The 14,478-nt window shown below is 41.0% G+C and overlaps 1 protein-coding gene across 21 annotated transcripts in view; it reads left to right on the top strand.

Annotated features, from left to right (window-relative positions):
* The window catches only part of DCUN1D4 (defective in cullin neddylation 1 domain containing 4), a 68,583-nt gene that overhangs the window by 24,909 nt on the left and 29,196 nt on the right, over positions 1-14,478 (top strand). For 18 of the 21 annotated variants that reach the window (XR_011502237.1, XM_070505899.1, XM_070505901.1 and 15 more), the window contains 2 exons: positions 5,010-5,124; positions 8,749-8,840. Coding sequence is in view for 20 of the 21 variants with exons in the window: in XM_070505899.1 (XP_070362000.1) it covers positions 5,010-5,124; positions 8,749-8,840 (207 nt within the window). In the remaining variant the exon portion in view is untranslated. The remainder of the gene's footprint in view (positions 1-5,009; positions 5,125-8,748; positions 8,841-14,478) is intronic. The other 3 variants (XM_070505910.1, XM_070505912.1, XM_070505911.1) reach the window with 1 other exon arrangement.

Raw genomic sequence — 14,478 nt, 5'->3', positions numbered from 1 at the left:
TATTCATTGACTACCCAATTTATTTGAAAATGCGGTCGGTCAGTTAGTAGAATATTTCATTTGTTCTCTTTAAACACTGAACCAAGAAGAAATGAACCTGAACTCAAATCTTAACCCTTGCGTAAAAAATATATAGACAATTTTGGGGGCTGGCCCCGTGGCCCAGTGGTTAAGTTCCCGCGCTCTGCTGCAGGCGGCCCAGTGTTTCGTTGGTTCGAATCCTGGGCGCGGACAGGGCACCGCTCATCAAACCACAGTGAGGCATCGTCCCACATACCACAACTAGAAGGACCCACAACTAAGAATATACAACTATGTACTGGGGGGCTTTGGGGAGAAAAAGGAAAAAATAAAATCTTAAAAAAATATATATATAGACAATTTTTATTGCCTTCCTAAGGATCGTGTTAAACACCCCAGCATCAAAGAAGAGCTTGTAGTGATGGGAGAGTTGGGAGGGTTGATTTCAGACTCACTGTCCATCTGTGTAGACAGACCGAACACCAGATTGTCAATCATGGTAATGTTACGGAGCACGGATTATAGTTTAGGATTACTAGTTGAGATTTTTCTCCTCCTCTTCTTCCCTGTTTGTTATTATTATAAAAAGGCTTTTCTTCTTTCATATGTACGTGCCAAATATTTCTAACAAGATTTAAGATGGATCCCTAAAATCTTTTTCATCCCTGCTTTTTCTTGGATGATTGGCAAAGAATGCAAACTTGCAGCTCTGATCATTTCAAATAAATTACTGGATTTCTTACAGTTCATTAGGAAGTCAGTTTTATTTGTTAAGTATTTTTTGATCTAGGAACTTTTAGGGGCTCAACTTTATGGGTCAGTTTCTTATCCGTAGAATTGGGATGGTAATCACAACCCCTTAAATTTGCGAAGATAACTTTGAAAGTGCTCTGTAGTTATTATTTAAAACATCAACCTTAATCTTTTGCATCTACCTGTAATGTCAGATAGCTCATTCTTTGAAGGAGATAAACATTTTGTAACATTCTTGTTAATATTATTTACCCCCTAAATTTTTTTGAGTTTAAAGATAAAGTGTTTAATTGAAGTAGATTAAGTGATACAAGGTCTGAGTCAAGTCTAAATTTAACAATATGAATAAATACAAGTTTGTAAAACATATTCATTTAGGTTTAAGTATTTTTATTATAAAACCACTTATCACAGTTATTTTAAGAAGCAAACATTCTCAAATATTTGTGTTTAAAAAAATTTCTACCTGCCGGGAAACAAAGTCGGGTGCTTGTTTTCCTGAGAACTGGGGGAAAAATTCGATGGTGTATTATCTATTCATAGATGTTTTAAGTCTCTGGAAAGGTACTGATTTTTCAGCAAAATTCGGTTTACACATGTGCTAGGAACACATTTATTCAACAAATACTTATGGAGAGTCCACTGTAGGACTCACAATAATGTCTATATCTTATCATTAGTGTACTGTGATACTGTACATGCACAGGCGGACCCAGCAGGCCCTGCAAACCAAGGTGTCCCTTTGCACGTGCACTTAAAACCCTGGTTGTTTCTCTTGCTCAGGTCTGTCCCCGGAGCCGTGATGGGTATGGGGGAGCAGGTTTGGGGCAAACAAGCCTTGAGTTGTGTGTTCTCTGTATTTTGTTGATTTGGTTCATATTGTCAAATTATCTTAAGTAAACTTGTTTTCCTCAGCATTAAAAAGTTGCTTGTTATGTAGGCCGAAACTTTTCACTGTCACCATGGGTTCTAGGGTTCTATCTGTGGAGCTGCGACGTGTAGTCGTTGGTAACCTCACTGGGTGAGTTTGACTCATCCTTCCTGTGAGGCGGGAGTGAGAGGGCGGTGAGCCGGTGAAGGCCCCAGCTGTACTGGACAGCAGGGAGCTGAACAGATGTCGCTTCTTTGTGAAAGATGGCCCCATAGCATCGCTTATGCCGGTGATTGGATGGAGAGAGCTACACAAAGCCATGGTTCTTAGCTAGAAGTTAGAAGTTTTGAATAAATGAAAGAATAAAATGCCAATTTTGGAGTGATTTGGGGCCCAAAGATGAATGTTTTACACAAACATGAGAAAAAGTGGTTTGTGAAACTTTTTAACAAAGCATTCATCAGTAAGGAAAAAAATAAAAAGTTGGAAAAGTTGGTTAACTTATGTTAGTATGTTTACCAAAAACGTGATACTTTTAACAAGTAGAATTCAGTGAAAGCCACGCATTATATGTTTCTATGAAGAAGCAGATAATGGAAGAGCTGGCAGATTAACCTTTATTGGTGAATATTGGTGAGGACACTATTTTAAATAGTGTTCATCATCCCACAAACTGCAGAGATAAGTGCATTTTCCTCTGTGTTCTGCAAAAACTGGTGGAAGGGAGAGGTTACTGCCAGACCAGATGCTTGGAACCAAACCATGAGCCGTACTGGAAGAAAATGTCTTCTCTTCACACATACACATCCAAGAAGGGAGAAGCAAGCCCCAGGTTTAAGACATTGTTATTTTTGAGCAGTGTGGCAGGCTTTCTACCTAGGAGGGTGTACTTTTTCATTCTGCAGGCCTCACCCCAAGGCATTAATGGACATGAATTAATCTTTTTCTTGTATGTTGGCCGTCTGCAAAAGCTTGGGTCACTCTGCAACTCTTTGGAACTTTTTGTATGCTTTAGTGTTGTTTGTAAACAGGATCACCATTTTATATGGAAGATGAATGGGGTGTCTGTGTGCTGGGCAGCGCCTTCTCTGGCTCTTTCTCTTCCAGTTCTTGCTGCTGTTGTGGGGAGTGAGATATGGGTGTGTGTGGTGTCTCTGAAGAACTCTCCTTCCACTCTGGGGAGGACAGGGCCTGTTTGGGCCCCTTGGAAAGGTGGCTGACGGTCGTCCGGTTAGCCCTGTGGGGTCTGCTTCTGTGCTAAAGGAATAGGCAGGATCCTTAGGCTCATGCAGTGTGCGGTACCTGGCACCGAGCAGACGCCTCATTTGGGCTGTAGTCCTGGTTTATAACAGAAAAGGTGCTTTCGTCTGGTATGGTCCTGAAGTGTATCACCCTGGAAACTTAGTAAAATGATGGAAGCCTAACTGGGAGCCAGGATTTAGGTTCCAGTCCTGATCATTGCTCTTACCAGGGTTGTGACTATTAGCTACTGACAACTGTCTCCCTGCCTTCAGAGCAGGTTTCTTGAAAGAGTTGTCCATGATCATGTGTTCACTCCCTCACCCCACGTCCTTCCCACCCCGTTGCAGTCTAGCTTCCACCCTCACCAGCCCATTGCTGCCGTACTTCATTGCTCAATCCATCGTGTGCCTTCGCTCCTTCCTGAGCCGTCCTCTGTGTGCACACTCTCCACCTCTGGCTTCTAGAACATTACAGTCTCTTAGATTTTTCTCGCAACCCAGGTTTTTACCTTCTTTTCCCAGTCCCTTAAATATCCACACTCCCCAGGGCTCTGTCCTTACTTCTCTGCTTCTCAGTCTCTGCTTTGATGACCTACTAGAGGCAGCAGGAAATAGTCGCTGAGAGCTTGGGCTTTGTTGCTGGGCTGCTTGGATTCGATCATCGATTTCACTTATGCTTTCCAGCTGTTACTTAATCTCTCTGCTTCAGTTTCTTCATTTGTAAAAATGGAGCTGCTGACAATACCTACATCCAAGGGTTGTTGTAAAGATTCACTTGCGAGGTCCAGCCTGAGCACTGCCTGCAAACCTCTGTTAGGGCCCTCGGAAAGTGTATATCCCTATCATCTACCTACACACAATGCTTGGCACCTAAAAACTTACTCAGTGGATGTTTTTTCCTCATAAAAATCCTGAGAGGTAGATATCACAGTTCTCATTCTTCAAATGATGAACCAGAATAGGTCAGTGATTGACCAAGCCATGTGGTTAGGTGAGGAGCTGGAACTCAGTGGATGCAGATCACTGGAACCCCAGCACCCCTGTGCTTGCTCCTGTCGTGGTGACTCATTGAGAGCCCAGGGCCTACCAAAGGACCAGTGGAAGAAGAGACGTGGAGTCCAGAATGCACCCCTTAACACTTCTGAGATCTTGGAAAGAAACTCGAATGCCTGAGCCTTAGCTTTTCCCATCTGTCAACTAGAGATAATTATCTCTGCCCTGCCTGTCATTCAGGGTTATTGTGGGAACCAAGCGACATAATATATATGATAGCACTTGTGCCAAGATGGGGTATTTTAATTATATTATAATTGTTTTGTAATTTATAATAGTTTAAGACGGTCTGAAGCAAGACCGTCTGGATTTAAAGACCAACTCTGCCTCTGTTTTCTCATCTGCATTGGCAGTAATGATGGTTCTCTGTTCATAAGCTTGTTGAGAGGTTGACTCAATACTGGTAAGTGTTGAGAACAGGGCCTGGCTCACAGTAAGGTCTCAGTAAGTGTTCCACGTTGTCATTACATTTTACTATCTTTTACCAAATGAAAGTTTACTTCTGAAAACTGTGACTGAAAGTGGCAGAAACAAACTAAAAATTATTAGGAAATTTTGCTCGAGATTATGTTAGGCTTCTGCCCCAAAAGTCCCAATCCTGGTTTTTTAAAATCAGATATCTCTTGAAGCTTAAGAGTATTGGGACTGATGTGCTTGTGTTATTTTAGATGGAAGGTTACCGGTTAAGCTGGCCTTGCCTAATGAAGGACGTAAATGAGGTGGCGGTGCAGTTCCTTCTGAGGGAACACGGCCGTGTAAAAGGAGCTGAAAGCTCGGGGGTTTATATTAGTATTTGGGAGGAGTAAATTGAAGTGGTGATAACTTCCATTTCTGGTGTGGTTTTAGGGGGAAAGTGTTAACTTATTTGTGTCATTGAGAAGTTTATTTCTTGACTATAACGTTTTCTCAAAAGAGGAGGTAAAAGCTATTTTTTCACTTATAGCATTTACAATAGCATCTAAACCCTTTACAGTGCAAAGCAGGGAAGTTTTAATTTGCTGGTGATATTCTTCGGACGTGTCATGACGTGGCATTCCTTAACGTGGCACTCTTGCCTCTGTGTTTTGTAGGAAGTCTGCGGTCTTGCAGTTCTTCGGACTGCTTTAGCAAAGTGATGCCGCCAAGGAAAAAGAGAAGACCTGCCTCTGGAGATGATTTATCTGCCAAGAAAAGTAGACACGATAGGTATGTTGCAGAGACAGGAGATCAAAATGGATGACACACGTGTCGAACAGGCACATTTCTACCTAATCCAGTGTGGGTCTTCTAAGTGTGCAGATGGCAACTGGAAAATTGCTTTGGGTTCTGTCAGGAGAACTTTCAAAGTGTAGTTATTTAGTGATACTTTACATGTGGGTTTATAAAACAAAAACAAATTAGGTAATTTGAGTTCTTAGAAATTAAAGTTTTATCTTAGTCCATTGGTCCACCAAAACTGGTGTAGAGTTTCTTTCTTTCCTTTTAAGGGCTTGCCATCTGTGCCTGTTGGGGACCACAGGATTGGTATGTATCTGTTCCCTAAGAGGGTCTCACTCACTAAATACATCACAGTAGTCCCGTCCTTGTCTTTGCAAGGGCCTTGGGCTGGGCCGTCAGAGAGGGCTGCCTGTACTGAACACTCGGAGGCTGCCTGGAGTACTAGCTGAGCTGAGGTTTATTCTCAGAAGAGTGAGAATTTGTTAGAAACTGTGAAAAACAAGAAGACTATTTAAACCACTTCTCTTTTACACAAGTGAACTGTTAAATGTGGTAACTCCAGAGCTCTTTTAGACTTGTTTATTTCGGGCATCTTTATTGTTTCCCTCTGATTTTAGTAAGTCATTTTTCCTTCTTGTTCTTTTTTTTAAACAATGAACAACAAGCATCATAGTTTTAATTTTTTCTACCTTTGTCCTTCTTCCTCCATTCTAGCTCTGCAGGTCACTTCACTGATAGGCCTGAGTTCCACGTCTATAAATCCGGGGGATTAGATGAGATTGTTCTGTTTCTTTCTTGCTGTCATACTTCATATGCTACAAGTCAGTTGGAGGGTTAGAGATGGACTCTGAAAATGTGAAAATAATATCACTATTCATATCCCAGATGAGTAGAAGATATCATCTAAAAGAAGATAGCAGTGATTTAGAAGATAATCACTGAAGATGATGTTTAGACTGATGGTTTTCAGCTTTGGGAAGCCATGTTATTTGATACTTCTTTGGTGGTATTATCAGGGAATTGTTAAATTCTAATAATCACATACCATTTTGTGACTATATATAACACCGATTTTCCCACCATACTCTAATACAATTTAGTACAATAAAGCCAGTTTAAAAACTGGTCGTTGAGTTGCAAAAGGCTGTGAGGTACCTTAGTGATAGCATTTCAATGTCACCAGAGGCAAAGGGATCTCTAGCATTATCTGAGTTTCATTCTTGGTCTTTTTTGTTTTAAACAGCTGTATTTACCTACTGTAACGTTCATCCATTTTAAGTGTATAATTCAGTGATTTCTTACTAAGTTATTAGAGTTGTGCAACTACCACTACACATCAGTTTTAGGAAATTTCCATCACTCCGATTAGATCCTGATGCCCATTCACAGTCACTTCTTCTTCCCACCCCAGTCCTAGGCAACCTTGAATCTACTTTCTGTCTCTACAGATTTGCCTTTTCTGGATATTTCATATAAATGGTCTTTTTGTATCTTGCTTCTTTCACTTAGCATAATGTTTTTGAGGCTCATCCATGTAATAACATGTATCAGTATTTTGTTTCTTTTATTTGCTGAATAGTATTCCATTGTCCTTTTTTATGTAGAGTGTTTTTAGTAATTCAAATATTACAGTGTCTTATATAGGCCTTCGGGTTATTGACCATTACAGACTTTGAGCTGAGATAGGCATATCCAAGCCCAGGACTGGAGCATATCTGTTCGAACCCTTAGCCAGTATCTGCCTCTATTTCCAGGAAGTATGAATACCTTTTATAGAAGAAATACAGAAGTGGTGGTTTGCAGTTTCAGGATCTTAACACCCTGTAACTCTATTCTTTTTTGGTATTAAAACCCACAGTCTCTAATCAGAGGTATATACAGATAGTCTGGTGAATGTCTAGGCATGAATAAATGCTCATCAAAAAAGAATTATATATGATTTTTACATTATATACAATGCAAATAAAAATCTATTCATGGGGGCTGGCCCTGTGGCTGAGTGGTTAAGTTCGCATGCTCCGCTTCCTGGGCTCGGGGTTCATGGGTTAGGATCCTGGGCGTGGGCCTACAGACCACTCATCAAGCCGTGCTGTGATGGCATCCCACATAGAAGAACTAGAAGGACTTAGAACTAGGATATACGACTATGTACTGGGGCTGTGGGGAGGAAAAAAAAAAGAGGAGGATTGGCAACAGATGTTAGCTCAGGGCCAATCTTCCTCACCAAAAAGTATGCCTTAAAAAGGAAAATAAAGGGCCAGCCCCGGGACACAGGAGTTAAGTTCACATGTTCTGCTTCAGCAGCCAGGGGTTCGCTGGTTCAGAACCCAGGTGTGGACCTGCACACCATTTGTCAAGCTGTGCTGTGGCAGGTGTCCCACATATAAAGTAGAGGAAGATGGGCACGGATGTTAGCTCAGGGGCAGTCTTCCTCAGTAAAAAGAGGAGGATTGGCAGCAGATGTTAGCTCAGGGCTGATCGTCCTTAAAAAAAAAAAAAAAGGAAAAAAAAGTCTGTTCTTGAAAAAAAGAAAAACTATATTCATAAGTGTTTATAACTATTTAGGCAATTTTTACATAAAGAATGGATAAAAAAAGTATATATGCATTTTTTCTAGTGAAAACACTATTTTAAAGGTAGTGCCGGAGCTGGCCCTGTGGCCCAGTGGTTAAGTTCACATGCTGCACTTTGGCGGCCCAGGGTTTTGCTGGTTTGGATCCTGGGTGCGGACGTGGCACCACTCGTCAGGCCACGCTGAGGTGGTGTCCCACATACCACAACTAGAAGGACCCACAACTGAAATATACAACTGTGTCCTGGGGGGATTTGAGGAGAGAAAAAAAAAAAGTAGTGCCTCCTCCCCTCCCTGTGTAAGGAATGTCTTGGTTCTGAGCCCCAGGTCAACATGAAATAAGGAATTCCTGCAGGAGGTTGCAGTGTTGCAGGAGGAGGATGTGTATTTTCTGGTTCAGTTCTCCAGTTTATGCTGGCTGTTTCCACAATACTTGGAGATTATACAAGAATGGCAGAAGCCTGGGTTTCTCTGTGCTTTTCTCTCCTGAGGTTTTTTTTCCTGGAGGCTTGAACATAATTTGATGTTTCTTTTTATTTGCTTAATGTTCCCTTGAGGTGTCTGATATTGACAGGTTCTTCCTTAGACTGTGCTCTGTGCCCAGCCTGGCTTGTAAGACACAGAGGTCAGGAGAACTTAATGTGGAGACATGAGTGAGTTCTGGGGTCAGCAATTGAAGAAAACACTTTAGACGTTTCTTGCTGTATCTCACTACCAGTTTGTAGTTAGCTCTGGCTGGTGAGGTAGAAGGGAGAATATCAAATACCCATCCTATTCAGTTCTTACTGATTATTTGTTGATCAGAGAAAAACCTGTATTAAATGCTTATCATTTAATTCTATCTTGGGTGTGACTGTGTTTAAAACTATAGTTATAAAAGCTGAAGGTTCTGAGTGCAGGAAGTAAAATGTTTAAAGTATACCTGAAATACTGATTGAATAGATGTCTGGTTTGAGTAAAATAATAAAAACTATCTGCTACTTAAAAAGAACTCCGTATGTTTACTTTAAATAACTTGAAACTGCTTTCTCAATTTCTAGCATGTATAGAAAATATGATTCAACTAGAATAAAGACTGAAGAAGAAGCGTTTTCAAGTAAGAGGTGCTTAGAGTGGTTCTATGAATATGCAGGTAGGTAATCAGATCATCTAAGACTTGTCCTCATGAAAATGAGGGGTACCATAGAGGAGATTAAAGAATTAAAAATGTGTCCTTTTTGAATTTGGTGTGTATGTGTCTCCCTGTTTGAGGAAGGGAGCATAGTTGAAACAAATCACCAATGTCCTATTTATAGCCAGCAGCTAAGCCAAAGAATTCAGAACACTGGAAGGGAGCTGAAAAGATGAAATGCACTTGGGAGGAATACTTCAGATTGCTAGGAAACCTATTTTGAATGCTGGTAATGGGTGATTATTTGGTTTACGCATGAAAGTTAAAATAAGCTTTGCTGCTTTGAACCTTTATGTAGTGCAGTGGAATTTCTTCTATTAAGTGTCTCTATTCTGCAAGATTTTTTTGGCAGAAAATGTTTGTTTTGTCTTAAATGTCTTAAATTCAGTCCCATTTTTGCAACTTATTATAATTGGTTAGGTAATGTAATATTGAAACCTAGGGGTTTTTGTTACTGTGGCTGTGTATGGTGTAAAAAGAGAAAAAGAAAATTCTTCAGACCAGTTTGAGGGGAAGGCTCTTGACCTTTCCTCTCCTCCATCTTCATTTCCGGCCCTCTCATAACCTATCAGCTTGATTATTCCAGCAACCTTCACACCAGTTTTCCTGTCGTCAGTCTCTGTTCCCAACCAGGTTCCATGTGCCTCCTGTTGTCATATTTAAAAAAAAATAAACAATAGATCATACATGTCATTTCCTAGCAATCCACTCTACCCTCGGCCCCCGCTTAAAAACCCCTGCCACCACAGGGTAAAAGACAACCATCTTGGTGCCGTCCCCTTGCCTGGTGTGTTTTTCTCCATTTTTCCATCTGACAAGCTGCTATCCATCTTTTAAGGCCCCTGAATAGCCTTCTTTGTACTTGCACAGGACATTTTTCATAAGTAGTTTTAATACCCTTTTATAAAGTGACGATTCCTCCTGTGGCCTGATCTTGCTGTTTTTCTCTCTACCAATACCTTTTTTCTGATCAGAGCCTTGCTCTTTTGGCCACAGAGGTTGTTCCAGGGGGCTGGCAGGTAACCCAGGCAGGGCCAGTCAGATGAAGTTTCCTGGGATTTTCACATTGAAGCCAGGAGAAGAGTGTCCTTCTTTCCTAGTGCGCACTTGAAAGGAGGCGCTCCTGATTCCACTAGTTCTGTGTACTTTGTGAGCTACCCCAATATCTTTCTAGTGAATTCTCCTTTGCTGCTTGAACTAGTTTGAGCTGGATTTGTTTGCAGGGCATGAACCCTAATATAGACACTTACATAATATTAGAATTATCTGTTTTCATGTGTAGATCATGAGAACATGAGTCTCTTGGAGACGTTTTTTATTAGTAAAGTGGTGGCACCTTCTAGGTTTTCATTACAAGATGATGAATGAATGAAGAGTCTTCTCGTAATGGTATCACTTTGATTATGAAGATTTTTTTGCTTGCCTATGTTGGGTCACATTTATTTTTATGAAAGTATATTATAAAAAGGAAGTTTTAAACAGAAAAAGTACACTTAATCCCACCATCGTAGCACAGCTATTTTGATTTTTTTGTGTGTCTTCCTTTACAAGCAAATAGAAATTTTTCCATAGTATAAGCCACACTTCTCTTTTCTTTGAAGAGAGAGCGGGCTATAATTTTCCTTCTTGTTTGCTTTTCTCTGGCTGCAGAAAGGTGGCATTTGGAATAAAGATTAAGCCACATTCTTTGGGTTCCTTGAGATCCCTGCTGGGTAGTTCCTTGGTTTCAGCCAGGCAAGAAGCTTCTGTGGGAGTGGCTATCCCTATTTTTACACCCCTCTCTGTTTTTTTTGGCCTCTTTTCCTATATCTTATCAGTAGGGAAAATGGCTTGAAATGGGAATAATTAAAAGCCCCAACTGGCACCTGCTTTCACTTAATATCCCACCTGCATGAATAAAAGCTATAGGTCAGTATTATTCAAGAAAAACTAGTGAGCAGAGCCAGGCTGACTGACAGGTTGTGCTGTAGGATGAGTTTGGGAGCAGGCTGTGAGGCCACAGGCCCCCCGAGATGCTGGAAGGAGGAAGGCGTTACCCCCCGGGTGTGTTCCTTTTCCCTAGGAGAGAGCCAGCTGGCTTTGCCGACTCCCCGCACTTTAATGCAGAGTGGAGTGGAGGGGCCGGAGGGGCCTCTGGGGGTGCAGTTGTTCCCTAAGGGTGGACCTTTAGTTCTTCCATGTTTAATTCTACAGGTCAATCGATAAATTTAGTGTAAATACAACCATAAGCCCAATGAATAATGTGATTACAACTAGATCTAAATGTGGATGTGGGAAACAAGAAAAAAGGAAAAGTTGTTTTAGGTAGCTGGATTATGGGTAGCTTGTAAATAATGTTGATTGACTAACTGTATTTTAATATTTTTAGAATAAAATATTATTTTTGGTAGAGTCATGCCATTGCAAATAGTACTGTTGAAAACTTGCTCTTTTAAAACACACAGAGGCAAGTGTGTACAAGTAATACAATAATGGCATTGCATAAAATGTGGAAAAAAGAAAAAAGCGTGGATAACTTAACATTACCATTGCACAGTATACCTCAGCAAACCTTTAAGGGCTTGCTACATGCCAGGCCCAGGGGTGCGGTCAGCAGAAACACTGCCCAGAGCTCATTTTGTAGTGTGACAAACAGACAGACAAATTGAGAAGCGCATCGCCTTTGTAATGAGTATTGACAGAGGAGGTGGTAGCCGGGTTGGAGGGTATGAGAGTGGGAGAGCAAGCTGGGAGACACCAGGCCTGTGCATAGGTACGGGAAATGCAGGTGGCTTGCTGGGCTCAAGAAGAGATTGCAGCAAAGGAGCTTTTTAGATAAAGAAGAATAGAAACCAATGGGGCTGACCCAGTGGCGCAGAGGTTAAGTTCGCATGTTCAACTTCAGCGGCCCAGGGTTCCCTGGTTCAGATCCTGGGTGTGGACCCATGCACCACTTGGCAAGCCAGGCTGTGGCAAGCGTCCCACATAAAATACAGGAAGATGGGGACGAATGTTAACTCAAGGCCAGTCTTCTTCAGCAGAAAGAGGAGGATTGGTGGCCCATGTTAGCTCAGGGCTAATCTTCCTCAAAAGAAAAAAAAAGAATAGAAACCAAAGACAGAGGAATTTTAAAAGATTATAAAGCAACTTCTTTTTTCTCAGCTCTGTGCAACCACCTCCCAAAGAGTCTTATCAGTAGATACCAAAAAAGCATCTGTTCCTAAAAACAAACCTCCTAGCAAAATCGGAATAGATGGATATTTCCATATGAGAATAATTCTTTAATCTCACAGCCTGAGTACTTTACAGTAATGGAATGATGAAAAGAACTATGAATCATGGAGAGACACACACGTATTCACATACTATGGAGTAACAGAAAATGTGACCGCTAACAGGGATAAAGTAGATGTATAGGGACTTTCACAGGAACATTATCAGGCACATTCAGTGAAAAAAGCAAGGTGTAGAATTTATAGGTACAGCATGTGCCTATGTGTGTAAATAAATTTACCACTATGTTTCACTGTATTTTTGCCCATATAAATACATAGCAGAAAGGTCTGGGAGGATAGGAAAGGGAGAAGGCAGCCTTTCTCTTTGCCTCTATTTTACTGGGACTTTGTCTAGTTGAACATTTTACGTGTGAATGTAATAATATGTCGTTTGTGTAATAAATACATGAGTGTGCCCATGTGGGTAAGTGTTCTCTCAGACCCAAAGCTAGTAACTAATCACATGATAAAGTGCTAAATGCATTCCCGTGTGAGTCAGCAGTGAAATAAGGATGCCCACTCTCTTATTCTTATTCGCTGTTGTTTGGGAAGTTGTTAGCCAGTGTTGGTAGATAAGAGAAAGAAAGAAGGGGCATAAATATAGGAAAAGAGGAGGCAAAAATGATCATTCACTGAAGATGAAATGATTAAATTATTGTATACCTGGAAAGCCAAGGAGAATTGCCTGGACAAAGTTAGAAACACTAAGTAAATACGTATATTTTCCTTGCATATAGAATTATATAAAATGGCTTCCCCTTAGGGGAAGATTCTTAAAGAAGCTCTTTAGTAAATGATTGTCTATGCGGAGTAGGGAAACTTAGAGGGGAAACTTTCGCTTTTTAAACATTCTTTCACTTTCACTTTTTTTTTGGTGAGGAAGATTGGCCCTGAGCTAACATCTGTTGCCAATCTTCCTCTGTTTTTGCTTGAGGAAGATTAGCCCTGAGCTAACATCTGTGCCAGTCTTCCTCTATTTTGTATGTGAGTCACCGCCACAGCATGGCTGATGAGTGGTGTGGGTCCTCGCCCAGGATCCAAACCCACAAACCCTGGGCCACCGAAGCAGAGTGCACAAACTTAACAACTAAGCTATGGGGCCGGCCTCTTCACTTTCACTTTTAAGTGAAATTTTTGTATCATATTCATGTATTAATATAGCCCGAAAAACCTAAATTAAAAATTAACTTTTATTTGATTTTTTGCTAATAATCAAGATTAAAAAATTTAAGAATACATAGAAAAACATGTAAAATAAAAGGAGAAAAAAAGGAAATCTCAGAAAAAGGTAACAGATTTGAATATATGAAACAAACCGTTTTGTAACAAAATAGCACATTTATGATTAAAAGGGAAATAACAGGGCACAGAAAAAGTATTTGCTCTGGCCAGATGATGAGGAAGAGCCTGAGTCTGGACTTTAGGAGGAGCCAAGGATTTGAAGCAGAGAAGTGTTCGTCCTTTGTTGAGAACAACCACCTTATACTTTTACTGTAGTCTAGTTGTTACTTTGTATTGAAATTTCTCTCCCACTTTGTCTCTCTTCCTGGAGGACAGGGACCATGATTTATTCATCTTTGGCAGCTTCTACAGTGCATAGTTCCAGGACATGTCCGGAAAATGCTATCTGAATGAAACTGAGACATGTTAAGATAGTAGATTCTGCTGGACTTGGAAACTTGCTAGTTCTAGAGGCTGTGAGAAGATTGTAGAGTGATTCCTGTGTTCCGGTATTCATTCAGTAAACTTTATTGAGCAACTGTTCCATGCCGGGTGGTATGCTGAGGTTATAAAAAGAATAAAATAGCTCTTACTCTCAAGGAACTTAGAGAGAAAGACAGATGAGCTGGGACATAAGGCACATGTGCTAAATGTGGAAAAGTGTTCTTAGCAGTGCATGGGGTCGCAGAGGACTGCCTGACCCGGCCTCTGCTGGGAATGGGTGATTCGTAGGACTGCCCGCCTGGGTTGGTCTTAAAGACTGAGTAAGTTAGCCAGGTAGGGTGGGGAGGGGAGGGGAAGATGGGCTGCAGCCGCAAAGAGCAGTGTGGTGTTGGGTGTGCGTCAGGATGTGTGTGCAGAGCGAGCCACAGGTAAGAGTTTCTGGATCTTAATTTTTATTCATTCAGCAATATTTATTGATTCATTTATTTCCAAGAAACTTGATTTGAAGGTGGAAAGTGTTGAGGCTGAAGAGGAAGGGAGGCCCTAGATCATAGGGAACCTTATTTAATACGCCAGAGACATGGGACTTCAGGTAGTTGGGAGCCATTGAAGGATTTTAAGCCAGCATGGGGTTTATGTATGAGGTGGACCCTTTAGATAACCATGTGCAGGGGTCAGCA

The sequence above is a fragment of the Equus asinus genome, chromosome 3 (assembly GCF_041296235.1).
Source record: "Equus asinus isolate D_3611 breed Donkey chromosome 3, EquAss-T2T_v2, whole genome shotgun sequence".
NCBI lineage: Eukaryota > Metazoa > Chordata > Mammalia > Perissodactyla > Equidae > Equus > Equus asinus.
The sequence above is the reverse complement of the archived record's forward strand: the minus strand, read 5'-3'. Positions and strand labels throughout refer to the sequence as shown.